Source organism: Micropterus salmoides, unplaced genomic scaffold (genome assembly GCF_014851395.1).
Source record: "Micropterus salmoides isolate LMB-PRFRI ecotype aquatic unplaced genomic scaffold, ASM1485139v1 Ms_hic_scaffold_16, whole genome shotgun sequence".
In the NCBI taxonomy this organism is placed as follows: domain Eukaryota; kingdom Metazoa; phylum Chordata; class Actinopteri; order Centrarchiformes; family Centrarchidae; genus Micropterus; species Micropterus salmoides.
The window spans coordinates 7,114,323-7,127,545 of record NW_024040707.1 but is presented as its reverse complement, the minus strand read 5'-3'; the positions used below and the strand labels follow the sequence as shown (position 1 = coordinate 7,127,545).

At 38.7% G+C, this 13,223-nt stretch overlaps 1 protein-coding gene across 1 annotated transcript in view; it reads left to right on the top strand.

Moving 5' to 3' along the window:
- Positions 1-13,223, top strand: part of LOC119905130 (probable phospholipid-transporting ATPase IIA) — a 33,173-nt gene that overhangs the window by 1,000 nt on the left and 18,950 nt on the right. Inside the window, exons 2-14 of the mRNA XM_038721867.1 lie at positions 1,559-1,703; positions 4,314-4,427; positions 4,610-4,718; positions 5,948-6,006; positions 6,972-7,023; positions 8,005-8,099; positions 8,413-8,493; positions 8,970-9,045; positions 9,506-9,582; positions 9,814-9,974; positions 10,077-10,219; positions 11,098-11,210; positions 13,010-13,219. Coding sequence (XP_038577795.1) covers positions 1,559-1,703; positions 4,314-4,427; positions 4,610-4,718; positions 5,948-6,006; positions 6,972-7,023; positions 8,005-8,099; positions 8,413-8,493; positions 8,970-9,045; positions 9,506-9,582; positions 9,814-9,974; positions 10,077-10,219; positions 11,098-11,210; positions 13,010-13,219 — 1,435 coding nt within the window. The remainder of the gene's footprint in view (positions 1-1,558; positions 1,704-4,313; positions 4,428-4,609; positions 4,719-5,947; positions 6,007-6,971; positions 7,024-8,004; positions 8,100-8,412; positions 8,494-8,969; positions 9,046-9,505; positions 9,583-9,813; positions 9,975-10,076; positions 10,220-11,097; positions 11,211-13,009; positions 13,220-13,223) is intronic.

Sequence of the window (13,223 nt, the reverse complement as noted above, 5' to 3'; positions counted from 1 at the left end):
CGTGCATTGATTGCACTGGTTCGTTAAACTGATGTTCTTACTAGTATCTGTTGGAACTTGTAGATCTCTTACTTAATACATGCTGTAAGGTTGTTCCGCAGCGTTTGCCAAATGAGTTAAGAAAGAGTGTACTACAAAACCAACGAAAGATTGAAGTACCCCATATATCACTATGTAAACATACTTTGGTCTATTTTTGCTGTAAAGCAAGACATCTGCAGTAAAGTTGATTTATCAATTGACTTCTTCAAAATTGAATATTTTTGCAGCCTTTAACTGTTGGTTGGACAAAACAAGACATTTACAATGTGCAAACTTGGCTTCTGGGAAATTTTAATAAGTATTTTCCACTATTAAAAAATATTTTACATAAACAAAACAGTTGTTAGCCGGGTGATCCCTCACTATGTTTGGCGGGTGTTTGATGCTCTAAACTATAATAATGAAGGCCATTTTTCAAAGCAGACAATTTGCCTTGTCATAGTAGTAGAAACACAGGTTTTACTGATCACATTAATTTAATGATGGCTTCATTCTATTCAACTGTCCCGGTAAGTGTGACAGTGAGTCAGCATGCACAATACCAGGGCTCTGAAATCAAAAAGCAGCTAAATAGAATTCAGCCCGCATTAATATTAATATTCACACCTGTGCTTTTCCTTCTGTAAAATGTCAAGATGTCTTCTGTGAAAAAGGCCTATTGTTAGTTGCAGCCCTTATCTTCTGTAGGATGCACTGTAGGTTAGCTTTAAAATGACTTGTTTTTGTTATTATCTGTCTGTGGGCCTGATAAAACCATATGTTTGGTTCCCTCTGCATATGACCGACAGGAACCCCAGCTGTAGCATATAAAGAGGAAGAGGAACCTTGTCTTTGGTGTCCCGTCCGCTGCACGGTTATCACACAGTATACTGTAAAAATTAATTGCATTAGAAAAGTTGTCAGGCCTGGCACGCAGCTTTTGAACAGTAAATAGTGTCATCTGTCATGAAAGTATTGTTTCTGTAATGCCCTTTCTATGAATGGAACCATATTTTTTCTACAGCTAAACTGTATTATTTGTTGTGCCTATATTTAGTTTATAGTCAATGCTTTATAATTTAAGAAGTTGTTCAATTATTAATCACAAGGTCACTGTGCTTTTAGTTGATTGATATGGAATATTTTCAGTTAGGACAAAGGGAGTGGCCACCCTTTTAAAGAATAAAGTTAATATTTGTTTTGTAAGGCATAATCTCTCCAGACTCCATTGTCATCGACCTTCAGCTCAGCCTCATCTTGTCTGTAGGTTTGTAGCTGCATTAGGCAATATATTAACTAAGTGATGTGACAAGAAATTCATTAAAAATGGAGCCGTTATCTAGAAAGCGCCACAAATGTAACACAGGTTTAAGAGTCAATCTACAGAACCTTAATATTAAAGTGAAACAGCCTAAATTAATAAGTAATTCCTAAATATTTTCTTAAATTTTTGAATGTAACATGTACATCTGCTCTTAAACCAAATGGTGACATTTAATGTGAAATTCCGTTTACCTTCTCCACCTCTTCCTCTCAGATGCTGCCCGTGGTCGAGATGCTGTGGCATGGGTGACTTCCGTCCCCGCACTGTGTGGCTCGGCCACCCAGAAAAGAGGGAGCAGAGGTACCCCAGGAATGTCATTAACAACCAGAAGTACAACTTCTTCACCTTCCTGCCAGCGGTTAGTGTCAGTCAAAGGTCACCCCCCCACTCCTCACTGTTGGTTGCTAGTTATGTGGGTGGACATTGTGGATTCGAGAAGCACATTATGACTGCAGCTATTTTTTATTATTGATGAATCTGACCGTTATTTTCGATAATCGATTACTATTTCAGTCTTTAAATGATGAGAAAATAATAATGTCCATTGGACCTTAATTGAGCCAAGGTTAGTGTCTATAAATCACACGTTTTGTCTGACCTACCGTTCAAAACCAAAGCAATGCAGTTTACAATAATACAAAACAGAGAAAAGCAGAAAATACTCACATTTGAGGGGCTGGTATCAGCAAATGTAATTTATTCAACAATTAGTCATTTATTAGCTCGCTGTCGGCTCATCTTACATTTCTTAATTTTATTTTAAGAATACCTTTTTATTTATGGTCAGGTCAAACCCAAAAGACTACATATTAGCATGCCTGTGGATGTTCAGACACATAGACGCTGGTTACATTTTCACTATCATGACTTATGCCAGAGGGCATTTGCTGACAGATGAACAGTTTGCACTGTCATAGTCATGGACCGGCCTGATATGCTGCCGAGCCTTGGTTTGGAAATGATATATTGATTACTTTCTTCAGTTCACTTGTCAGAAGCATAATAAGATAATTAGTCATTCATAATAATGGAATATTTCATGTTAAAACTGCACCAGATCTTTATTATCACGGTCTTGTTCCTATAGAAGAATATTGTAGTGCCCGATTTGACATCAGTTGGAGATTTACTACATTAACATCAGTTACTAAGCAGTGTGTTTTTGACCATCGCATTTGGCCGGCCTGATTTACATATGTATTTGTTTTCCAGGCATACAGTTGTCTTAAGATCTTATGACTTTTTCTATATATGTATAGTCAGACATTGAAAGTAGCTCAAATTTGTTTGGAAAGCAGAAGACAAGAGCAATGCCTTTTTGCATTGCAAATTGTGATGCTTTTTATTTACTGTGGTCATGTCAAGACGTTCTTCTCACTAGAACTTGTTGTGGTCTTGATGTTTCTGTGCATGTTTTCATGTGCTCTACTCTCCGCTAGGCAACAGTTTTGGAAATTACACACAGTAGCAATGTGAAGACACAAATTTTCCCTTGGTAGTAATCTTGCACACTGGTGGAAATGAAAGTTGTTGCTTGAGTGTTAATTTTAAGGATGACACTAGTGGAGGAAAAGCTCCTACATGTGTTTGCGTATTGTTCCATATCTCTTAGGTTGGTGAAAAGATTCCCAGGTTAAAACTAGGCTATATAGGCCTAGTTGAAAATGTTTTACTCTTTTGGAGGGGTGGAATTGAAATGAAATTGTATTGATCTGTTGTCAGAGATTATGCCATACATAGTTATCCCTTCTAAAATGTCTGGGTGTATAAGGCCAATGTGGAAGATGTTACTAGTCATTGTGGACAATACTGGATTTAATTATGATTTTTGTTTGAGGATGTTTTTATTCACTGGATTTCATCCAGAAGTAGCTAAAGATTATTTTGCATCTGCTAATTATTTTCCCTATAAAACAATTAATTGTTTGGTCTATAACATATCAGAGAACAGTTAAAAGGATCATTGCTATTTCCTAAAGTCTAAGATAAGCAAATTGCTTGTTTTGTGCAATCAACAGGCTAAGAAAAGACTTAAAAACAGCTAATATTCATACAACTGCATTTTCTGTCCATCAGCTAATCGACCATTGACTGATTGTTTCAGCTCTAATTATGGTATCTATATCATGATATAGAATTGCATGTACAGTGATAGAGGATTTTACCCATATCGTCCGCTACTACTTTTTGGATTTTAAATATTTGCTGGGATACATGTTACATCAATAGAATTCCTGGAAAGGGCAGTTTTTATTTTTATATTTTTAGTTATTTAGTTATTATTCAAACTTGTCACACATTCCATATTGAAATTGTGTTGAAACAAATGTTTTTTGTATACCTGAATCACAATGATTTATATTTTATGCTTGGATGACTTTTCACCTAGATGTCACCAAAACAGTGTTATAACAAGGCACAAGGAGACCGTAGATGGAGACCAATGGTCAGTCACGGTCATAAAAGAAACATGTCTGGCAGTAAATGTCAGATACAGTCATATGCACAATAACTTGGATGCACGGGTCCGATACTGACTCAAATAGCTGTATATTCAGTTATGCTTGTACTATTCAATGAGCCAGCAGTGTGCCGGTAGACCTGAATATTTTGCTAGGAGAGCTGACATTGTATGGAGGGAGATAAAACCAAGGGGTCCGCTGTTTGGATGTTTTTCATGTTTGCTACACCAACAAGTTTTATGGCTGTTGCAAAATATGCAAAGCCAATGCTTCGAGGGGTGGTGGTAGAACTGCTAAACATAACACAGCCAACTTAATCAAGCACCTACGGTAGCATCATGCTGAAGAACACTATTCCCAGTCTCTTTCCCAAGTGAGGAAAACAGCTTATTCATTTTACACTGGATACCAGGTATTGGTATTGGGATAGGGACTGAAAAAGAGTAATCTGTGCATCCCTACACAGTACATATTTCACTCTGTGCTTCTTTGTTTCATGTTCACAGGTGCTGTTCCATCAGTTCAAATACTTCTTAAACTTATACTTTTTGCTTTTGGCCTGCTCTCAATTTGTCAACGAGCTACGCTTAGGTGCGCTCTACACCTACTGGGTCCCTTTGGTATGTGTTCTCATCATTGCCGTCAATCAATTTGACCTCAATTTGTGTTCAATGCATCTTAGTGTTAAAATGTTAAGGTATTTCCCACAAACATAGTTGCTACAACATTTGCGTATGTAAAATTTGTTTGTTGTTCTCTACTTTGAGGAAAGTTACTTTTTTTTTTACATTTTACTTTCTAGGGGCTTGTTTTGATTATTACCATCATGAGAGAGGCAATCGAAGAAATAAGATGTTACCTTCGAGACAAAGAAGTGAACTCTCAGATTTACAGCAAGCTTTCAACAAGAGGTAAGGATTAGAAGCCTGCACGACATTGGTTATGTTTTGTCTGTGTTGATATCTGAACCATGTTGCTGATTTCGTAGCATCAGCGTCTATTAACTGTAGGAGGTTGGTCCTATTAAAACTTATTGGGGCTAGGGGAAATGGTGGGTAATTCAAAGCAGAGATGTAAAAGTGTACATAAGAGGCCTCGGTATAAAGTGCTACCAGCAATAAAAAGCAGGAGCGCTCTTGTGGTTTCCATCACTTTGCCCCTTTGATGTGGCAGCTTGTTTTACCCATAAACACAATGACTGGTTGCCTACATGATAACGGACCCTGTTTATATCTTGTGGTTTATAACTCTATGTCAGAACTTGGTGTGTTGTTTTTCTGGCTTAGGAAGAAACTGGCTGAAGTTGTTTTGCCACAACATAATGAAAATAGCTCGTTATAATTTCCCACTGCTCAATGAGATGTATTCAAATAGCTTTTTTCGACAGTCTAAAAAGCAAAGTTGATGGTCATATATGACAAAGAAAAGCAACATTTGAGAAGCTGGAACTAGTAAATGTTTGGCATTTTTGCTTGAAAAATGAATAAAGTCATTAATCGATTAGTCAAAATAGTTGATCTGTTGATCAACAAACTGGTACATGAACAAATGTGCATGAGATATTGATATAAAAACTCATCCATATAGTAATCAAAGCTCCATCTTTTATTTTAGAAAATAACACATTTTGTTTCAGCTGTGTTCTGAATTGTGTCCTTTTTCTTCTGTAATCTAACGTGAATTTTTTAGTGGAGCACTAATATGACGTCCCGTGAACCTTAATGCATAGTAATATTAATGTGCTTTAATGTCTTACATATGCAAGGCTCAGAGGTCAAGACAGAGGTTAAGGGTCAGTGATCTCTTCCAAACAGTTTTGCCTATTCGTTCCGAATGCAATGAGAAAAAAGGCTCTACTCCCCCAGCATTCTTTTAAATCTGCAAGGAAAATTGCCTTCCCAAATTTGCTGGGGTGACTGGTAGGGGATGAAGGACAATAGTTCATCCAAAGAAGACAGTGTTTTAAAGCCATATTTGATTTAAAAAAACACAGTTTCTGTTCTGTTTAGATATGATCTTAGGAGGATCATTCCATAACCGGTCCACATTTATTGTAGATGTTAACTACATAGTTGGTGTATTTGCATTTCATATTAATAATCAAATAATATACAAAGTTAAATTTTGTTCTGTATTTCAGGCACCGTGAAAGTTAAAAGCAGCGGTATTCAAGTTGGAGATCTTATAATCGTGGAAAAGGTTTGTTCAAGATAGTTTCATCCATACCATCCATAGAGTTTTGCTTTTTAGGGCTGTCAAGTTACCATTTATATGACAGCGAATAATGAGGGGGTTGTTAATCTTCTTTGCTCCACTGGTGGTTGAGGTGAACGGAGTTAGTAAAGATTTTGTAATCTTGGGATTAATTCTGAACATCAACCTGTCAAACTCAATGCATACACAACAAACATGAGTCTAAAATGCCTTTAATTTGATCTTAAACGCAAATTCAATTGTGTAGTATTTCATGATATTTTATATTTTTTTCATCTTGAAATCCCATTTATATTTTGTAGTTGTTTAAAACATCTAATTAGTTTTCAGGGGAATCTGTTGTGTTGCTCTTCTTGTGGACAGAGTGGATTATCTGAGGTCTTTGTACATGAAATATGAGAAGTGAGTCCTGTCTTCAGTTTCCAGCTCATTTCACTGCAGCTGAAGGAAAGGTCACACATGTTGTCCTTCACATTTCACTAATATGACTGATTGAGTGATTTAGAGTTAGTTAGAGTGTAGTGGGTCACAATTCAGAAATGTGACCTCCTCAGCAAAGGTGAAACCAGTAGCTAAAAAGAAAGGTTTGGAATTTTTTTATTAACCGGCATTTGACGAGCCATAATACATCTTTATTAGACTATCGACCACTTAGCAATAATCCATGCACTGTTCAATTTTTGGGAAGCTGTCCAGATGAATTAAATTTAGCATTTGTAGAGAAGGGACTAGGTCAGGCAGAGTGTAAAACCTGGCCAGGGCCCTGTTCAGGCCATGACTGGATGATTTGCAGGAGGGCTTATTATTTTGACTGACTGGCTGTTGGTAATGTGGCACATGAAAAGCTAAAAGTATTACTTTTCTACAGTTGAAAGCAGAGGGGGAGGGGGGAAAGTGCTGGATCAGGAAGTGATGCTGAAGTCATGTTTTCTTTCTGCCTTTCTTTGTAGAACCAGCGTGTTCCTGCTGACATGATCTTTTTAAGGACCTCTGAAAGAAATGGTAAACATCTGCTGGTCATTCATCCAGATCTCCACAACAGGCTGACTGCCTGGCTGGCAGGCCGGGAAAATAACTTGTTTAAAAAGGCGCTGAGGTGCAGGGATTAACCCTGAGCCAGGACAGGAAGTCCTACAATGTCTAAATTGTAATTGGGTCCAGTACTAAACTATCACTCAAAAGTGTGGTGTGGTGGAGAGTTCCTTCTCCATGTAATGGTGAGATGGGCACTGTAGACAAAACATTGTTCTCTCTTCATCTTTGTCTGTGACTCATTTTGTCTTTCAAATGAGAAGATAATGAAAAGGAAAATCGAGGGACACAGAAAAATCAAATGCAAAGACTCATCAGGCGACATCAGAGGAGGATGCCTCATCTGAATAAGCAAATAGTGGATTAGGACAAGATTTGTCAGTGATAACACAAACATAGTGAATTGCTTTGTTAATTTGCACATATACAAAATCTTCACAACAATCTCTAGGCACAGCACATCAAACATCTCAGGTTCTATTTTCAGCTTCTACAATCCCAAGTATGACTCTGTAAGAGAAGCTAGATGCATGTTGTTGTTGCGTCTTCCTGTTGCGGGAAGAAAAGCAGCAGCTTTGTTTTACTGGAAATAGTGCTTGGTTATCTCTCTTCCATGTGGAGGCCATTAGGTCAATTATGAAGAGCCTAGTCCAGGAATGGAAGTTTTGGGCAGGATGATGCATGTAGGCCAGAGGGGGGATGGGATACGGTGGATGCCTCCACTTCTATGTGACCAGTAATATGCAGTTTAGATCCATTCACAGAAGAGAGTTGACAGCAGCCTTTAGTATGTAATGAAATATAAATGTAGAACTTTGTACAATCAATGCTATCACCAAGAATAGAGATTGTGATGTTACCTTTTAACTAAAAGCCTATCTATTGTTGCCCCCTAGGGGTGAATGTGCTTTCATATGGCGTTATTGGCACTTCTTGTCCTCTCCTTGCCAGGTTCCTGTTTCCTGCGGACTGACCAACTGGATGGAGAGACAGACTGGAAACTACGCCTCCCAGTGGCCTGCACACAGAGACTGCCAACTGCCGCTGTGAGTCCTAGAATAAAGATGGAGAATCACTAAGGATGCAGGAGAAAGTTGTAATGTTGAACAACACTTTTTGCCATTGTTTTGTCTCCTATTGTCTGCTACTTTACTTACTTTTGCTGCTTCTGCTATCTATCATCTATCTATCTAGCAAAACCAAATAAGTGATCTATTATCTGAGATAGTTAGATAATGTTTGATGAGCAAGTTAGTCAAAGCTTTGTTTGTTCTTGTCTTTTTTTCAATTGTTTTAACATTATTCAAGTCACGTTTTCCTGTGTCAGTGACCCTAAACCATGTTTTGGATGTCTCACAGGACCTTCTACAGATCAGATCATATGTGTTTGCAGAAGAACCAAACATTGATATCCATAACTTTATTGGAACTTTCTCCAGGGTAAGTGCTTATATTACTGTTCTGTTGAACCAGAAGCCCCTTTCAGGCATGCACCCCATTGTGTTAATGTAATACTGGTATCTCAGTCTTCATGTACCATACAGAAAGATTAAGGATAAAGATAATAAAAGTAATCTGTTTAATAAACTATAAAATTCTTCTCACATCAGATCAGCTTATAAAACAAATGTTCACGGTGCGACCAGGGTAAAAGAGGATTAAAAAAATGTAATTAATAATTTGAGAAAGAGACTCTGCCTGTATTTTCATTTCAACTTTATGGATGAATAAATGAGTATCCAGTGAAATGTTTTACATATAGCATGTGAGCTAATAAGAATTAAACAAGAGTCTCAGCTTCACTTCCTGTCATTCAGTGCTTCAGATATTATAAAACAGGCAGCAGAAATTTGCTCTCTAATGACAATAAATTATGAAATTGATTTGAAATGTATTTGTCGTCTCAACTTTTACAGGAAGATGGGGACCCTCCAGTCAACGAAAGTCTCAGCATTGAGAACACCCTGTGGGCCAGCACTGTTGTTGCCTCTGGTAAATATCTGACTGGTGGTGCAGCTCTGCTGATGAGGCAGCTAATACGCAGGAAGTAACCAGGACCAGCCTCTGCTCTTAGTGTACAGAGCTGCTCTCATGAATTGCTTCCTTCACAACTGTTGATCTGATGACTTGTCTAATTAGGCACACAACACAGAAACAAATTATGAGGCAGTCATACCTTTTGCTTATTTATAAATAGCTCGGGTGCAGCTAACCATAATTGTAAAGTGTACTTCCTCAGTAGCCAGTAGCCACACTAACATGTTGTTCATCAAGCAAATCTGTATCCTATATTCCCAATGACATTCTTCAGTCTATCAAGTCTGTTAATGATTATTAGAAGATTATTAGTCTGGGAAACATCTTCTTGACATACTATTTTTCATGTTGTCCCTTTTATTATATTGACCGGAGGCAGTATTTTTTTAAGGTCTTTTTCTCTCCCTCACTCCAGGCACAGTGGTGGGGGTTGTGATTTACACAGGCAGGGAGCTGCGCAGTGTCATGAACACCTCCAACCCGAGGCACAAGGTACAGTAGTGGGAACCAGAGCCTGAAGACCAACATTCATCATTTAGTGTGCATGAAGATGTATTTATTTTATTATTTATATATTATGATTTTAATAGAATTTATCCATAATAGAATAATTGTGTAATTTGTTTAACTTTTAGATGATTTAACCTACATATTTTATATACATAGACCATTTCTGCTTACATTAATTTGACTCATAATGTTTGCCTCTGTTGCTCATGGTAGGTGGGTTTGTTTGACTTGGAAGTGAACTGCTTGACTAAGATCCTGTTTGGGGCCCTGGTGGCGGTGTCACTTGTTATGGTGGCCCTCCAGCACTTCGCTGGCCGTTGGTACCTCCAGATATTTCGCTTCCTGCTACTCTTCTCTAACATTGTGCCCATTAGGTAAGACTTGAGATTCTCTACTTCAGAGTCATCTGTATTGTTGCATTGTATTTACATGTAAGGAGTCTAAAAGCACTCATTTACTAGTTTTATTTGATGCAGTTTGCGTGTCAATCTGGATATGGGAAAGATGGTCTTCAGTTGGATGATAAAGAAAGACTCCAAGATCCCTGGGACGATGGTGAGGGCTAGCACCATACCTGAACAGCTTGGACGTATCTCCTACCTGCTGACTGACAAAACAGGTTAGACTGCAGGAAATGGCTGTGAAAAGCAGCTTACTTTATATTCAAATAACCTTGGTTGTGTGGCCAAAAGAATCACTGAGGCCACCGTGTGGAGCACTACAATGAGAGTTTATAGTGCTGGGGATTTGCCAAGGAAGTATCCAGTAGGACAGAGTTAAGTCATTTCCTTCCCTTGGGGGTGGGGTGGGTCGAGGGGGTGTTTGTTCTGTAGTGGGGTTTCTGCTCCCGGAGACCTGTTACTTATTGAACCCTTAAATCATAAAAAAGTCCCTAACTCTCTCAACCATACACACCTTTTAGAGCACAACACCTCCACCATTGCACTTCCTCAGATGCAAGGTGTTACACATCAGATTTATAGCCCTCATGCCCAATAAAATGATCAGCCATTTCCCCAACCAGAGCGTGATAAGGCCGGTGGGGTCTGCAGGTCAAACTAATGTACTAGTGTACCCCTGAGGTCCTTTTGATATAGTGGCCAAAAATGCTTTTAATGTGAGTGCGACAGAGGTTGTGTGTAGTGGGTGAAGGGAAGACTTCTGGCTTTCTTACCATTTTTCCCCAATCACCATATGTGACATGCAAACTCTGTTCTATGTTCTCGGTGATTCATGTCTGTAAATCCCAACCCCTGAAGGAAATACTTTACTACTACTACTTATCTATTGATAAAAGAGTTAAATATATAAAAAATTATAAAATAATATTCATTTAGCAACCTAAATCTAAGACAGTATTTCAGATTTTGTGCTGCCAATCAGTATGCAAAAGTGTAGCACATGGTGCTGAAATAAATCGTGAAATGAACTGTTTTCAGTTGTAATTATTTTTGAGGAATTTCACTATTTTAATGCCTGTAATGTAATCTTTAATAGGGACTCTTACTCAAAATGAAATGGTGTTCAGGCGGCTCCACCTTGGAACTGTGGCATATGGGATGGACTCAATGGACGAAGTACAGAGCCATGTGTTCAGCGCCTACACACAGGTAAAAAATAATACATGCATGAGTCTGTGCACTGCACCGTGTCTGTAAAGAGAAGAAATTAATGAAAATTAACACATTCTCTCACAACATTTAGAAAACAAACGGAAAATAAAATGTTGAGATTCAAAAATTCAGGGAAAGGGTAAAACAAACAGACATGAGCATTGTTTTAAGAAACATATTAGTTTGTGATTATTGTTTGGTTGAATGCTTCCTGACCTCAGATGACACTCTTTGTCCCCCTTGACACCAGAGGTTAGTGAAGCAGGAAACAGGATTAGCCCACAAGCGAAGCACTGACCGGACTTCTTTTAATGACGGTGCCATTAACCCCTGGAACGCACAGCTTTCTAAAAATAGCAATGCCACAATGCAAAAGCAAATTGTTCATATTTACTTTACACATCTGGGTATGTTTATGGGCCACTATCTACTACTAGAAATTATGGAAACTGGTTTTAGTGAAAGAGCTAGTTTAAACTTGACTCGACTAAAAACTACACATCTCCAGTCAGCAATCTGTATTTTCAAATGAGCTTTTTTGAATGTGTCTTTGTGTATTGTTGAATATGCACTGAACAAAATTACTAACACAACACTTGTTTTTGGCCCCATTCATCATGAAAATGTGCAGTTTCACTGTATTGGGGTGGTCCAAGGGGTCTGGAAACTGGTCAGTATCCAGTGTGACCACCATTTGCCTCACGCAGTGCAACATATCTCCTTCGCATAGAGTTGATCAGGTTGTTATTGTGGCCTGTGGAATGTTGGTCCACTCCTCTTCAATGGCTGTGCGAAGTTGCAGTCAGTCGAGACCCTGATGAGGATGACAAGCATACAGATGAGCTTCCCTGAGACGGTTCCTGACAGTTTGTGCAGAAATTCTTTGGTTATGCAAACCGATTGTTGCAGCAGCTGTCCGGTGGCTGGTCTCAGACGATCTTGGAGGTGAAGATGCTGGATGTGGTCCTGGGCTGGTGTGGTCACCGGTTGGATGTACTGCCAAATTCTCTGAAACGTCTTTGGAGACGGCTTATGCTAAAGAAATGAGCATTCAATTCATGGGCAACAGCTCTGGTGGACATGCCTGCAGTCAGCATGCCAATTGTACGCTTCCTCAAAACTTGCACATCTGTGGCATTGTGCTGTGTGATGGAACTGCACATTTTCGAGTGGCCTTTTATTGTGGCCAGCCTAATGCACGCCTGTGCAATACCCATGCTGTCTGATCAGCATCTTGATATGCCACACCTGTGAGGTGGATGGATTATCTGGGGTGACCATGGCACATAGATAAGATGCTTGCCTTTGGTGTTGGAGACCTGGGTTCAGTTCCCTTTGTGAGACATCCACCAATGTGTCCCTGAGCAAGACACTTAAACCCTATTTGCTCCAGATTATGATGACTATTATGATGTGTTGAGTGTTTATTTGTAATTTATTTGTAATTGGTTTAAACTACACTTCATCACTTCACGCTACACTTTTTATTTCATTTTTTCTAAAAATTAGGCACTTTATTTTAGTTTACTTAAATTTAGAATTTATTATTAGAGTAGTTATTATTTATTATATCTCTCCAATTTGATGTGAAAACTGACTGAAATATTATTTGATTTGACAGTCCGTTGTTGATACAACTATACGTTATGGTACTGAATGATAACGCAAGTTAGTTGTTTTGATGTTCCAGACCTTTGCTTCAGGAAATTTTCTCTAACTGGACCACTTTGAATTCTAATTGAATACCCCTGCAATACCCTTCTTTTGATCACAGTACCTTCTGTAATTCTCTTCAGCCCACCCATGACCTTCCAGTCTCCAGGACTCCAGCGGCTACCAAGGTACGCAAGACCATCAGCAGCAGAGTTCATGAAGCTGTAAAGGCCATTGCCCTGGTACACAATGTGACACCCGTATACGAGGCCAACGGTGTGACAGACCAGGCTGAGGCGGAGCAGCATTATGAAGACACATGCAGAGTCTACCAGGCTTCCAGCCCAGATGAGGTAT